The sequence below is a fragment of the Zalophus californianus genome, chromosome 1 (assembly GCF_009762305.2).
Source record: "Zalophus californianus isolate mZalCal1 chromosome 1, mZalCal1.pri.v2, whole genome shotgun sequence".
Classification (NCBI taxonomy): domain Eukaryota; kingdom Metazoa; phylum Chordata; class Mammalia; order Carnivora; family Otariidae; genus Zalophus; species Zalophus californianus.
In genome coordinates this window covers 164,131,192-164,146,501 of record NC_045595.1, presented here as the reverse complement: position 1 = coordinate 164,146,501, position 15,310 = coordinate 164,131,192, and the positions used below count along the sequence as shown (strand labels likewise).

The window sequence follows — 15,310 nt, the reverse complement described above, 5'->3', positions numbered from 1 at the left end:
GAAATTTATCAAACTATACTATTTCTTCATTTTCCACAATATAAATTTTGATCTTAAAACTATTATTTCCAATCTACAAAGAATTGGTAAGTATCCGCATCTGTCTTGATACAACTGAATCCAATTTTCCTCTCTCCCCATTTTTTCCCACATCACACATTTACTTTTCCCCTCTAAAGTTTTCATTCTCTCTTCTACAGTATCCCATTGTTCATGGCTTCGTAGAACCCCAGTGTGCTAAGTACTGTATACCACTAATAGTCTCTTTTGTTAAAATAAAAATTAGGAAATGGGCCTCTTCTGCTGGCAACCAATGTCTCACACTTAGATATTATCTTACTACACTGAACTCCCAGCTAATGTTCTTTCATAGATTTTAATTAACGTTTTGGTCTATTGTTCCTGAACCCCGAGGAGACTAAAACAAAGAGGTGCAATGTTAATAGCTGAGTTATTAAGTCGTAAGCAGGTGTCAGGCCCGAACGAGTCTTTTCCACCCCACCCCATCCCCCCACATTATATCCCATGCCTATAAACATGTGCTACAGAAAGGTTCAGTCAGTTCCATCAGGTGCCACCCAACCACTGGCGCATTTGGGCTGCCTGCAGAACAGAAAATTACTTCTGCAAACAGTAAGTTAACCCGTCTTATTCCTACCCCTCAAACCAGCATGTAAGGAACCACCCAATTAAACAATTTTTAAATGACAGGAGCGTTCGCAGTGCAAAGGTGCACAATCTCACACATAAAGGCAGGCTTCCTGAGAAGCCAGTGAAGCACAGGCTGGAGGGGCCCTCAAAGAGCTAGCCCTCTTCTGAGTCCTTCATTACATATTCTTTGTAACACTTTCAAGAGCAAGATATTCTTTTTTTTTTAAAGATTTTATTTATTTATTTATTTATTTATTTATTTATTTATTTATTTATTTATTTATTTATGTTATTATTTATTTGACAGAGAGAGACACCGCAAGAGAGAGAACACAGGCAGGGAGAGTGGGAGAAGGAGAAGCAGGCTTCCCGCCAAGCAGGGAGCCTGACACGGGGCTCGATCCCAGGACCCTGGGATCATGACCTGACCCGAAGGCAGACGCTTAAGGACTGAGCCACCCAGGCGCCCCAAGAGCAAGATATTCTAAACACAACTGGTTAAGGTTTCTGCCTTTTTCCAGGAGGACTTCCCTTTCATCACACTTAACCTCCTGGCTAGGTGGCACTGGAGTGGGCATTTTTCAAATCTGGCTGATGGGAATCTGAGTTGGAAATACATTTAGTGTGGATGTGGTAGAAGGTGTGTGAGATGTCCAGTCACTTCTGGAATAGTTAAATTGTTGTCAGCCAAGGCAATAAAAGAATAGATTCAGGAAGATTTCAAGTGCCCAGGGAGCAGCACATGGCATAGGTACAGGAAGAACCAAGTCAGATTTGGTCATTTATATGTGTCCAGAGGTACCCGGGACTGGAAAAACACATGGGCGATGGAAGAGAATCAAAGTATAAAGTGTACAGCATCGAGATTATTTCTCTGTTTGTGGATTTATTAATGTTTTAAAAAATGTATAACTTGTGTCTTATTTATCAATCTAAAAAAAATTCACTTTCATACCCAATTTTGTATTTGTACTTTTGTATTACTTTTCTTTAAAAGGACCCCCTCCAAATTTCAGGTTCTACAGAACATGGATTCACCCCTGAGTACTCACAGTTGCTTTAAGAAATAACCATATGATTATTTTGTGTGTGTGTGTGGGAAGAAAAATCTGGCTCAAACTATGAAGCATCAGCCCTTCATTTAAGACAACCATTTCACACATTAATGGAGGGCATTACCATATCTTCCTCCTTGCTGTTGCATACAATGTAGCAGTATCTAGCATATAGTATAGATATAGCAAATGGGTGTATAGATGGTTAGAATACTTCATGTACATACATGTTATACATCTATATATTCATAAATCATATGATTATATTACTTCCTTATTTTCATGATTGAATATACTAGTATTCAAATCAATAACCCAAAGGCACAAGCAAAGATTAAATATAAGAATATTATTTTGATCCCCTAAATTTCTTGGAAAGGTAAGATGCCATATAATTTATTAAATAATGTCAAATCATGAGAAAGTATAGTTAAAGGGGTTAACAAAGCTTTTCACCGTCTTTCTACTTTTGTGACTTCAATATAATCAGAGAAGCTCATTCTGCCCTAAAGACTGATGAAGTCCCAAATATGTCAATGATTTGACAAATCCAAACAAGATAGAGGTTTTCAATTCTTAAAACTATGTAAGATAGTATCACAAGTATATACAAATTTCAAAAATATCACCAGCCACATCCTACAGCAGGCAGAGTTTAATCTCAGCAACATAAAACTTGGTACGTGTGTCACAGATTGATAAATTATTAACTTGTAGTTAGGGAACTAGGCAGTTTCAAATTAATTTTGTCTACTGGTGAACATTTAACTGATAAAAAAAATTCTCTCAGGTATTTTCTTCAGACATTCCAAGTAAATGTTCTTTAACAGATTATTTTAAGTGTTACAGATTCTTAATTTACTATTCTCTACCTGACCTTTTTCTCATTTGTTTTATTTAAATTATAATTCTACCTGGGAATTTATTGCTTTATTCAGTACAATTGTTTGCATAACTACTATATACCAGGTACTGAGCTTACTGCCAGGAAATTATAGATGACTAGAACATACTTCCTGCCTCAAGGAGTCTGGCAGAAGAGACCTAGTTCTCTATAATTAACTTAGGAGCAATGCAATTCTTGCTCTAAGGGATCTTTGGAAAGATCCTGTCCAATCCATTCATTTTCAGATAAAGAAACGAAGAACTACAAAGATTAAGGGACTATTAAAAAATCATTAATCCAACACAAGAGCCTACATCTTCTGAATCTCAGGCTGATCTTCTTTCTAACTATATCACAATTTAATTAGAATTAGGCATATAATTAATGATCCCTAGCTAACCTCATTTACATTTTTATTTTTACACCATTTGCAAATTTCATTGAACTTCAGGACCCATTCGTTAATTCTACAAACATTTATGTGTCAGGCATTGTTTCAGGCCCTAGGGAATGCAGAATGAAATAAATCAGAGACCTGTCCTCAAGGAGTTTTCCAGTGAAAAAGAGAGACGGCTTAAAAAAGAATTACAGGAGACATTAAGGGCTTTAATGGAGGAGAGTACAAAGTACTGGAGGAGAAAAGTAGCAGCTCCCTCACATCTCGACATGAGAATCTCAAGAAAGGCATAGCTACATTTGCAAAAGGAATATTCCAGGCAAAAGGGTACGCAAAGGCTTGAGAGGCACCAGAGAGTAGAGCAGAAAGAAAGAGAAGTCGACGCAGTCATTCTAAGAGGTGAAGACTTAGGGAGCCTGTGGGTGAATGGCACAGGTAGATTTAAAATAGGTTAGATTCCCTTCATCTGGGCTCCTGTTGGCCATGCAGTTTTCTAAATTTGCATTTAGGAAAGTGTAACATCCAATGCGAACTATGATATGCTGCTGAGTGTACAGTCCATCAGTTGGATTAGTATTAAGCTCTGTGATTTATGACAGCTCCTGCCAAAAACCAATCACCCTACACCAGGACTATGACTTCTACACAGGTCAAATTCAATTCGATAAATATTTATTGAGTGCCCGCAATGTGCAAGGAACTGCGAAAAGCCAGAGAAAGAAAAATTGCTTTTCTAGAAACAGTGTGTTAAGGAGAAAAATCAAGCTCACCACAAGGTTCAAGTTCAGATTCAACTGACTTATACGTCTTCTAGAAATATCTAAGTTGCTCCCTATTCCCAACACAGAAAAGCTTTAAAAAGAACAAATCTACAGTCATATTATACAGTAATGAACTTTTTAGGGCCTCAACTAGTGCATAAAAGGATCGGTTCGTTAGCAAAGTTACTCTTTGCTCTTGAACTAAAAGGCAAAACACTTAGTATTGAGTTAGGCTACAAATTCCATTATAGTCATTGAGTCAAAGGATTTTAGAGCTAAAGAGAACCTTGACTGAACAATACTAAAACAAAGAAATGGAACATAGCTGAGTTTACTGCTCAAAACCCTAATGTCGAGAGTTGAAAGTCAGGCACTCTCTTCATAACACGACACAATTGCCTGTTGTATTTGTTTAAATGTATTTAGAGATTTGTAAGGGGGCCTCCCTATGTATGTCTGCGCCGTTTCACACACCTAAAAATATGTGTCTAATCTATGTATATACTACATATCCTGTATATTCACATACATTAAAATATATTTGACCATATCAAAGCAAAGGCACAAATATAAACACAGGATTTGCTAGTGCTATAACAATTTCCAAAGCATTAATTATTCTTGGAATACTCCTGCATTTAAAGATTTTCCCCATGGTGCCTTAATTAAAACTTCCAGTCAAAAGTTAACAAAAATGTATTAGGTCAGCTAACATATTTCTTAGGTTCCCCCCAGCCCCTGAAATGTATGAAAGAAATTCTACTGAAGCAAATGGAAACTTCAACAGTAAGGAATTGTGCCTAGACTATAACAGACTTCCATTATAAAGCACACCTCACTTCATGGAGGATTCAGTTATATTAAATCAAGCAATGTACCCATGAAGTGAAATTCCCCATTTTTAACAACAGTAGGAAAAGCTTGAAAGAATCCCTTGTCTGTGCTCCTCACGTAAATGTTTTAAGAGGTTCCTTAATGTAATTACACAGAAGTATATTATTATGATAAAAAGCATCCATGAGTTCTTTGAGTTCTTCCCACCTTAATTTAGCAAATCATCCTAAGTACATAAAAGTATATATATATATATGTATATAGTATAAAATGTAAAAAGTATAAAAATAATCAAAACTCTACATAAAATATTAATTGGGAAAAACTAGAAGGTTAGCACATAAAACTGGTTATGAATCTAGTATATTAATTAAGCTAGGATTTGGGGGCAACTACCAAATCATTTACAGTTTTCAATGAAGCTTTCTTTAAATATAAGCATCATTAAATAATTGATTAGCTGTAATTAAAATATCAATTGTGTGTTCATTTGTTCACTATCTTCCTTCCAAATGAAAACTGGTCTTCCTTAAAGGTGGAGGCATATCTCTTACTTGTCTGTTTCCTTCACCTAACGTAGAATCTTGCATACAGTAGATGCACAATAAATACTTGATGGAGGAAAGAAGGTGTAGAAGGAAGAAAGGAACAAAGAAAGAACTTCTCAGAAGAAAATAATATTGCAAACAGGATAACCATACCTATAGTGAATAAATCTATATAAGTGAGTACAAAGTTTTGAGAATAATTTGATCATATCAAATATTAGGGGGTAAAGAGTCTTTTGATTCTCTTCTCATGGAAAGAGGAAGAATCGTATATTCCATGGAATGCTGTGCTTGAATCTTCATACTATGAACACAGACGCTAGAATCATTCAAACCTAGGATCCTGTGCTACCATTTATTAGCTTTACAACTTTGGGCCAGTTTCTTCTTCTAGAAAACTCTGAGGATGTTATGATTCTTTGAAGAGGAAATGTAAAGTGCTCTTCACAGTACCTAGCACATAGCTGGTACTCAGTACTTCTCAGTACCTCTCTTCCTCCCATATTTTATATTATACCACAACATGATAAGCTCTGCAGATATTGCCAACATATGAGAATTTAGACCAAGGGCACTGACCGCTCTGTTGAGCATCATTAAGAGTTTTTTCAGCTCCTAAAGTTCTTTACACTACCTGAAACTCTGTAAAAGTCTGGAGTGTTTTGTGCAGGAAAGCAGCAAACAGTAATAAGCCCAGCTCAGTACTCCTGATAGGGAATTAATATATCAGCAGTACTCATTTTTTTAGCTGATGCAGTATCTGAACGGGTAGAACATTTACTTTAATAACTATTTTTGTTATTAGTGTTGGAAGACAGCATGAGTGAGCTTAACAATTATTTAAATATTAGTATGTTAAAGAGCTAAAAATTTGGTCAGTTATTTTCAAAATGCTTCCTTCATTACTAGGAAAATATCAGCAATTTACAAATACTAAAAAACAAAAACAACAACAATTTACCCATATGCCCAAGCAGAGTGGATATAAATAGTATTGTGGCATCATTTAAGTCACAGCATGTTTCTTAAATGATCTTAATTAATATACAGGATAAGAACTTATTTCCATCTCAATGTTTTACCTATTTTCCCACTTAACTGCTAGAAGACTGATTAAAATATATGTTGTTTATTCTATACAATTTTAAAATGTGGTTTAAACATTACAAATGTTATTCCTTAAATCACTTCCTGACAACCCAACATAAAATTTACAAATTCTCTCAAAACTCTGTATATTTTCTTACTTCCCTCTTATCTAAGTAGAAGTTAGTTATCTACCAAGGTTTACTCTTCTTGTTCTTAGCCTTTCCCTCCCACATTGTAATCTAGGATGATACTTTATTAATTATTTCTTCTTCCTTTACGTTTTAAATCACTCCCTACCTGCATGCCTTCTCCTCAATCTATGAACCTCTCCTTTAGCACCACACACACACACACACAAAGTTATGCTCTGCTCAAACCCTCAAGCTATCTATCAGAACTTTCTTCCTTTTCACCAGTTGTCACACTTACAGAACTGTTAAGTTATCCACACATTCTTTCTAATCTAGCCCCATTACCTAAATGAAACTACTCTGAAAGGTCAACAATGGCCTCTACTCAAGAAATTCAGTGACTTCTTAAATTTTCATCCTGCTTGGTTTTCTCCATTTGGACTTGAATTTGGTTTTCTCAGAATTGGAAACTATCTCCTTAATTGAAGCTGTCTCTACCCAAGAAATCAACCTGCCCTAATTCTTTTCCTACCTCTCTCATCACTGCTTTTTGCAGGATTCTCTCTCCTTCACCGCCATCTAATTATAAGTACAACCCCACACACAGACAAAACGCAAGTCTCTTGACTTTTTCTCTGACTCTCATCTTCTACTCTGCATTGCAAATTTCTGCTGGTCTACAACTTGAAATACTACCTCTGTGGGCATATCTACCAAACATATGTCTCCAGTTTCAACTTCTCTCTTTAACTGCACATTCAACTTTCTGACTTCAAAATGGATTTCACTCTGGCATGTCAAACTCAACATGGCCAAAACAAACGTATGCACCAGCTCCCAAGCTTCCTCTTTTTCTTACTATGTTCCTTAACTCATTAACAGCATCACTGCCTTCAGGCTAAAAACCTCGAGTCACTTTCACTTCACCTTCTCCTTCATCCTCTATCTCTAAAGGGTCACCAGGACCTGTAAATTGTACCTCCAAAATGCCTCCCACATTGAACCTACACTTTCTATATCAATTCTCAATTCTCTAGCTCAGCCCTTCACTATTTCTTGCCCAGTCCATTTTAATTCCTCTTGATTACTACTCCTACTTTTAAGTTTTTCTCTTAATCTATCTTTTGTAGAGTCAAGAAAGTAATCTACCAGAGCATAGCCTTGATTGTTTTTCACACTCCGCTTTAGGTTTTAACATTTCTCTTCTACCAAATAAAGTCCAAACTCCTTGAAAGAGCAGAAAGCCTCTTCATCTTTCTCTAACTTACCTTCTCAACAATCTCCCTTTACCCACATTCCTTCAGCCTGGTGTGTTCTGCACTTCCCTGGAATCTAAAACATCCTTGAAAGAGTAGCTGGGTAACACCTCTACCATGCTGTGTTCCTTATCGACTCTTCACCCCCCAGGAAGCACATTCTCCCCCACCATATCCTATGTTACAGCGCTTTATTTACACCCCATTACAGCACTTACTACATTCTAGAGTATGCAGAATACACCATACTACATAGAATGGAATGGGTATTTATAAATCTCTATCTTTCCATAGACGGAATTTGATAAATGAATGGTGAAATCAATAGATAGCATATAAAGGAACTTTGAAGAAAGGAAGAGCTGATTTAAAATCTGAATTGTAAAGATTTTATAAGAGTTGAAAAGATGACTAACTGATTAAGCCTTTTGTTAAATGAATGTCCTATGTCACAAGGATAAACCAAGGTAACTTAGTAGGATTCCTTTAAATCTTTTACTTTACCAAAAGTTTTCCGGGCTCCCTGCTCAGCAGGGAGTCTGCTTCTCCCACTGACCCTATCCCCTCTCATGTACTCTCTCTCTCTCTCTCTCATTCTCTCTCTCAAATAAATAAATAAAATCTTAAAAAAAAAAAAAAAAAGAGGGTACCTGGGTGGCTCAGTTGGTTAAGCGACTGCCTTCGGCTCAGGTCATGATCCTGGAGTCCCAGGATGGAGTCCTGCATCGGGCTCCCTGCTCAGCAGGAAGTCTGCTTCTCCCTCCGACCCTATCCCCTCTCATGTGCTGCTCTCTCTCTCTCATTCTCTCTCGCAAATAAATAAATAAAATCTTAAAAAAAAAAGTTTTCGCTAAAAGTGGAAAGGAGCAAACTTTGAGATCACTTCACTTAGCCAAGCACAAGTTCAAAATCTCAGTATTAAACAAAATTGTTCAGACACTTAATGTGTTATCATCTACCCAAGTCTAATAGTGCCCATGATTCTGCTAACATGGAAGAACTCCACTGGAGTAAAGGAAATACATGAAGAATAATTCAAATAAATGACATTCCCTATTCCAAGCGCCCAAGGACGGTGATATCTCAAACCCAAAAACACAAACAACAGGCATCCAAAACATACGTTTTATCCCACATATAATATTTTTCAGACGTATGAGGAATTCATCTTAGAAAAGTATACCGACTATTAGTTGTTAAAACAGCTGCATGTATTCCAAGCATCTTTGATTGACAACCTTTAAAATATATTATAGTTGCAGTAAAATTATAAAGATGGAGAATGAATTACACTCCAAGGTTGACAAATGTACTGAATGTACTGAGGGTAAAAGGCAGGAAAAGGCTATTTGGCATCATCACTTTTTAAATGCTTTTAAAACTCTTTCAATAATGTAATTTCAAATAAATGACAAGGACAGCAAGACAAAACGTAGGCAGGTACTCAACTTGCTTTGCTCTTTGGCATCAATTAATTCTTTTCTAATTTCCTGAACATCCATGTAAGCTCAGTACATTTAGTATCTATTAGATGGAAAACTGTTTCTTCCATTTTCCATCACCTGGCTAAGACGCTTGTGAAAACCATGCTCAGGAACCTCACATTAATAAATTATCATTCCTCCCATACTGATTAGTAATCATTTCCTTACCCTCACCTCAGCATTTCCAACAAGAGTACAATAATGCTGTTCCTAAAGGTAGTGCCCAGCAGCATCCAGACAGACAACTGTCTGAACAGTAGCCAGAAAAACAAGGAAGTTCTTCTTCACTTTGCTCCCACTGTACTTCCCACAGGTCTGTATTACACTCTTGTCCATACTATATGGCAATTACCTAATAAATATAATATAAATAATAAATTACCATTTATATGCCTGGCTCTGATGTTGGTGTCTGAGTTCCTTGACAGGTCAGAGGCAGAGTTATACACATCTTATCTAGCTTTGTATCCTAGTAACAAGCACTTAGTAGGAACATAGTAGGCCTCAATACATGTTGATTAAGTCTTTAAGAAACCCATCTCTGTAACAGCTTTGAAACAGACTCCATATTTCAGGTATATTTGAACCTGGATATATATTCATGAGTAATAGTTCTGTCACTGTATCAAACAGGCATCCAGGGACCGGAAGAGTTTGGGCTTAGCTATTGACATAAACTGACACATCGAGCTAAGGCCAGAAAACATGTCTCAGTGGGATGCTTTGGTATATGCTACCATTCTTTTTCTCAGTAAACTGACGTTTGGTTACAGAACACTTAACATCTCACCAAAAAAAACACAACTGAGCAATGACTCCCTCCTACTCTCAGTGACCTTGTACAGAAGTCTGCCCTCTGAAAACGTAACAATTAGTTGGAACTGGAGTCTCAGTTGACTGTTTTAAATTCTAGAGGCCAGGGAATGGTAAAACTACACACTTCCTGGGTATTTCTCCTATAGTCTGAGACTGCTTCATATCCCCTGTAAAATAAGTTCTTTTAGTAGCTGCAACATACCAAACTTAAAAGTTCATTTCATATTTATCCTTCTAAGATCTGCCCTTGTTGGAAGAGGCTTCCTAAAGAAAAAAAATGCTAATTAAACACCTAACCCTGCCTTTCCCGTAATCACCAGTTAGACTTGAAAGTTACTATTTACTGTTATTCGCAAGCTAAACTCAAGCTTTTGCTGTTATTTTATAAAACAGGTGATACATCAAGGGATTAACTTTTAGACTCATAATAAATATCCTGACGTAATCACCAGGACAATGTTGAAAACCACCTCCTTCACCACTGACAAAGAAAAAAAAAAGGTAAACACATGTGAGGGATGTTTCTGCATTACACGATTAAATATATTTTCAGTTAGTAATTATCAATGCCTTTTTATTACTGTGTGATAGAGTAGTGATAAATATCCTGAAGTCTTTTATAGCGATTTATGTTCTTTCCCTCCACAAAGCCCCTGGATGCATTCATAAATGAGCACAATCATTTTCATTCTTGACAAATAATGAAGACAAATAGGGACAGTCATACCAATGCACCTTTGCCAACACCGTTACCCACATTCCACTAAGTAGAAACTTTCAATAATAGCTTTCCTTGTGAATCAAGTTTCTCAACTGGAGAGGCTAAACCCAAACCCACAAAAGGGTTAATAAAATAAACAATGGCAGAGGCTTAACTATCACAAAACCATCTCTTTTACCATAACCCACAGTGAAATAATTATAAGTGGATAAAACTTATGTTAACAATCAGTTACAAACCAAAATTATGAATATATTCTTTAATGTGTGAAAAATAATGACTTTATATTAACTATAGCTCACCACTTCCTGATATCAGTCTTTTTTATTTGCTGTGCTAACATTCACTCACAAACATACAAATTATGACCTCTCACAGAAGGGGATAGGGAGGGAGGGGCAGCTCCTTGGTAGAATCTGACCCATGTGTTGCCCGCTCATATAACAGGTAAGCCGGGGGAAAACCATGAATTCCTTCTCTCATGCCCAACTAATGATTTAGGCAGTAAGAGTGACCTTAAATTGCATTTTCTTTAGAAAAGTAAAGACAGTCTTGTGCCTGCCAAATATATGCAGTTCTTCCCACTGCATATCCCTCATTCTTAAGTATCCATCGCTAAAATCCAAACCTGACCTCAAGCAGCAAGTTGCAATGTTCTGACACTATGACATCATTCTGTCTGGAGCATTTTAATATCACAATTTGAATAAACTGGCAGAAGCTTAAATAGGTCACAATGAAGCCCAAAACTAAGGATATTTATCTGGCAAAAATTTCTGGCTCTGCATTTAGCACCACCGGCCCTAGAATGGCAGGCCTATCATTCATCTATCCATCTGTACTTTACATAAAGATAAATGAAAATAAAGCCAATCTTATCACCTTCCTATACCGCTAATACCACACTGACAGTGGCTTTTTGTGGCAAATATTCATAGACAGTTACAGGCCAAACTAAGGCAACTGCTACTATATGATTTCATGGAGGCTGTTGTAGCACATCCCTACAAAGGATATTTTTTTTAAACCTCCATTTCTGCAGTCACAAAAACATCAAGAGCCCTGCATCAACTAAATTCATAATTAGCCCCAAATATCTATGAAATGAAACCAGATGGTATTACAAACATTTACCAATATACAGGGGATGGTACTACTGCTTCAAAAACAAGAACTATTACTTCTGCACAGCAGCAGGCTACATCTTAATCATATTTATTTCATAATCCTACTTAGTAAGCTAGGACACTGACAGCTAGTTTCTCAGTAGACTCCAGTAAAATATTCAGGTTGCCCAGACTTCTCAGGGTACCGACATCCAGCTTGACGTCTTGTAAAATTATTATTCATCTGAAAGCAACATGCAGAAACCACAGAGGTTTCTGATACTCTCAGCCCCACCACCTCCACCATAAATTTTCCTTTCACAATAAACAATGTGCAATCGAAAAGGTTTCCTGTTTCAAAATGGAATAGATAAAAGAAACTGTAACTCTACCATTAACAACAACAACAAAAAGTTTCTTAATGAAGATGAATTCTCACAGATGAAAATGGAAACTCTCTCAAATACTGCTTCCTCACTTAAGGACTAATCTGGTTCTTCTTCTAGTAAATATTCTCAGCGTCATGCATTGTGGTTGTCATGAGTGGTCCCTCAGAGGGTTTTCTTAAAACACTTGTTTGCACTCGTTTGTTATTTAACACAAACACAACCTCATATAAGACAGAGCAAACACTTCCAAACTATTCTATGACCATGTACTAACAAAGAACAGCCAACAGTAAAAACTTTGCATATCTGAGTCATATAGAGGAACTTTGAACCTTGAAGAGTAGGACAAAAGGTAAAAAAAACAAGTCTGCTCTGAATCCAACTTTTTAAAACACAGAATGGATGCAAGGAAAATGGTCAATCCAAGTCAAAAGACTGTTGCCATAACAATAATTATTAATTAAGGGTAACAATAATATTAATTGATGGTACAAATAAAACCACAGAAGAAGAAACCATATCCAGGGCAAATAAGGCTACACAGAGGCACAAGCATACAGAACTTACCACTTTGTCCATGAGTTTCCAAGTTTTCTCCACAGTCCTGCGATCCGCTGCTGCTTGCTTAGGAGGTCCAACTGCATCTTGAATAGCATCAATAATACCCAAAATCCGTCCTTTTCGGGGGTTTCCTCCTCGACCACCAGGGTTTCTGCCATTCATAGAATTTGCCATCTGGAACCTTAGTTCTTTGAAAGGCAGATTAAGAAGAAAAAAAAAAAAGTTGGTCATGAAAATATTTACCCAGTGGAAAATTGAACAGGTTAATTTGTACCCACTACATCCTCCATCAGTGAGAACAAAATGCCAGGTTCCCAGATTCAACTTCTCAATAGCTATGAATTTGCCCTTTCAATCTGTACACACAACAAACAATAACTTTTTGGAGCACTAAGAGTTAAAGATGCATCCTTCTCGAATTTCACATAGCAAAGCCTTGATTAATACCCAACTCATAACCAAAACAAACAAACAAAACAAAAACAAAACAAAAAAACAACTTACAGAGGTTTCCTCCAACTAGATAAGAACACAAGGTTCTCCCCATCCCTGCCTTAATCTCAATTCAATGTATACTAGAACTAAAGCTCCCAGAAAACATTTTGGGAGCCTCACTTGAAAACCTCACTTTCACTCTGTTAGATTTCACCGAGTTATATAAACGTAAAGATTATTCTACAGGAGCACAAGGGACATTATCTGTTGTCAACAAAGGCTTAGGACTCGGATTTTCCCCGCTAAAACCAACAAGTACGGATACGGGAACACGGACAAACGAACACACAGTTCTTTAAACCAACGTGGTAAGGAGTTAGCCTCAAGTTAAGAGCCAAATAAACCAACAAATAACCCACTAAAAAAAGAGGGGTGAGAAACTGACAACAGCGGGCACAGAAAGGAGAAGAGAGTTCACTTATTTCGCTCCCTTCCTCTCGTCTCACCCAAGGGGAGTAGGGGTCCAAAGCTTTGTTTCGGGACGTCTGGGCCCCCTCCTTGTTCAGGACCCTCCCTTGCCACTCTCGGACCTCAGCTGGGGGAGAAAGGTGGACACAGAAAGGCCAGAGTATCCCCTCGCACCTCCAGCGCCCACAGACCCATGGGTCTTGGGCGCCCCGCATACAGCTCCCGGGCGGACGCACCCCCCCCCCCACACACACACACACCCGGGATGTCTGCAATCCTAGCCGCCCGTCTCCCTTCACTCCCTCTCCCTCCTCCCCCGGCCCAGCCTGGGTTCCGGTCTTTAAATACCCCTCTTCAAACTGTGCCGGCGGCGGCGACAGCAGCTGGAAGCCAGGGCTGTCCCCTGTGTACCTCCGTGGCCCACGGCTGGCTGCCCCAGGGCCCCCTGGCCGGAAAGAAGCGGCAAGCCTCCCCGGCGCCCCTTTCCCTCCCGGCCTTTCCGCGCTGTAGCTGTCCAGAGACACGAGTGTGCGCGGGTCCTACTTTACACGCACGAGCCCAGGGTGCGTGGGTAGCCGGGGTAGGGAGTGTGTGATCGCCGTAAAAGCACGTTCCCGAGGAAGGAGCAACCCAGAACGCAGGCCACCGACACGGGGAAACGCAACAATTACCGTCAAGACCAATCCACACCCGCTCTCCCCTCCCGCCTGATTCTCGGGGAGGCCGCGGGACGCCGCAGCAGCACTAGCTGGAGGTGGAGACCACTCGCTGGATACCCCACCCCTGTAGGATACACACACATAGAGACCCAGGAGCGGGGCGGGGCCGGGGGCGGGGCCGCGCGCCGCTAGGCCAATCCCACGCGCCCTCGCAGTGCCCGACAGCGGGCGGCGCCAATGGGCGGGAGGCGGCCGTCCTCGCACTACCACCCAGTCCACGTCTCCCACACTACACAATGGTCCCAAAGGAAGGCCCGCTCGCGGCACGTCCCAAATAGAAAGCGACTCGGAGGGGAATGGGGGGACGGGACTCACCCAGGAACGAAAGTGGAAAAGGGAAAGGAAATGGAAGAAAGGATGCCAGGCACTAGGGAACTGACCAATAAGGAGTGGGCGGGTGGGCGTGAGCATTGGGAGCCGGAGCCAAAGCCAACTGGGGCTAAAAGGCGGGACTTCCTGCGTCGCTCACCTTCCTTGTCTTTTGTTTCATAGCAACAGAGTAGTGGCTGAGAGGGTGTACTCTGGGCGGGTCCGAAGCTGAAGAATTTCATCTCCCTAGGGCTGCCAAACTCTTCTACCCAGGACAGCAGCCAAACAGGTCTAAGGCATAGCTTCTTGCTGGCTGTCAAAAAAGAGCAACAGTCACCCAGCTAGTTTCCAAGATGAAATATAAACCTCGCATAGCGTAAACGAGGGTTAACACCTGATTGCCAACCAAAACTTCCTAAATTTCTGAGTGTAGCTCTTTTACTGTTAGTTCGAGAGAGAGAGTGCAGATCAAACATCAGGCTGATGAAAAAAGCATATAATTGACAGTGCTGACCGAATAGTCTCTACTAAACAGGCCAGGGCAGTAAAAGAACCAGACTATAGGAATTGCTAATATATGCATCACACCTTTTAATTTAGTGCAAGTTTCTGCATAAATGACTGAAGAAGAAACAGCTTTTGTATTTTGTTTGAATCAGGTTTGTATAGATTTCTCTCCGTCTTAAAAACAACT

The 15,310-nt window shown here is 39.1% G+C and overlaps 1 protein-coding gene across 13 annotated transcripts in view; it reads right to left on the bottom strand.

The window, feature by feature from the left end:
• Positions 1–14,398, bottom strand: part of CBLB (Cbl proto-oncogene B) — a 219,826-nt gene extending 205,428 nt beyond the window's left edge. For 7 of the 13 annotated variants that reach the window (XR_003518269.2, XR_003518270.2, XR_003518271.2 and 4 more), the window contains exons 1-2: positions 14,260–14,398; positions 12,692–12,873 (exon numbers count right to left, since the gene is read on the bottom strand). Coding sequence is in view for 10 of the 13 variants with exons in the window: in XM_027585393.2 (XP_027441194.1) it covers positions 12,692–12,859 (168 nt within the window). In the remaining 3 variants the exon portion in view is untranslated. Of the gene's footprint in view, positions 1–12,691; positions 12,874–13,189; positions 13,594–13,626; positions 13,891–13,936; positions 14,210–14,259 lie in introns of those variants that run through there. The other 6 variants (XM_035728376.1, XM_035728377.1, XM_035728367.1 and 3 more) reach the window with 5 other exon arrangements.
• Between the last annotated feature and the right edge of the window lie 912 nt (positions 14,399–15,310).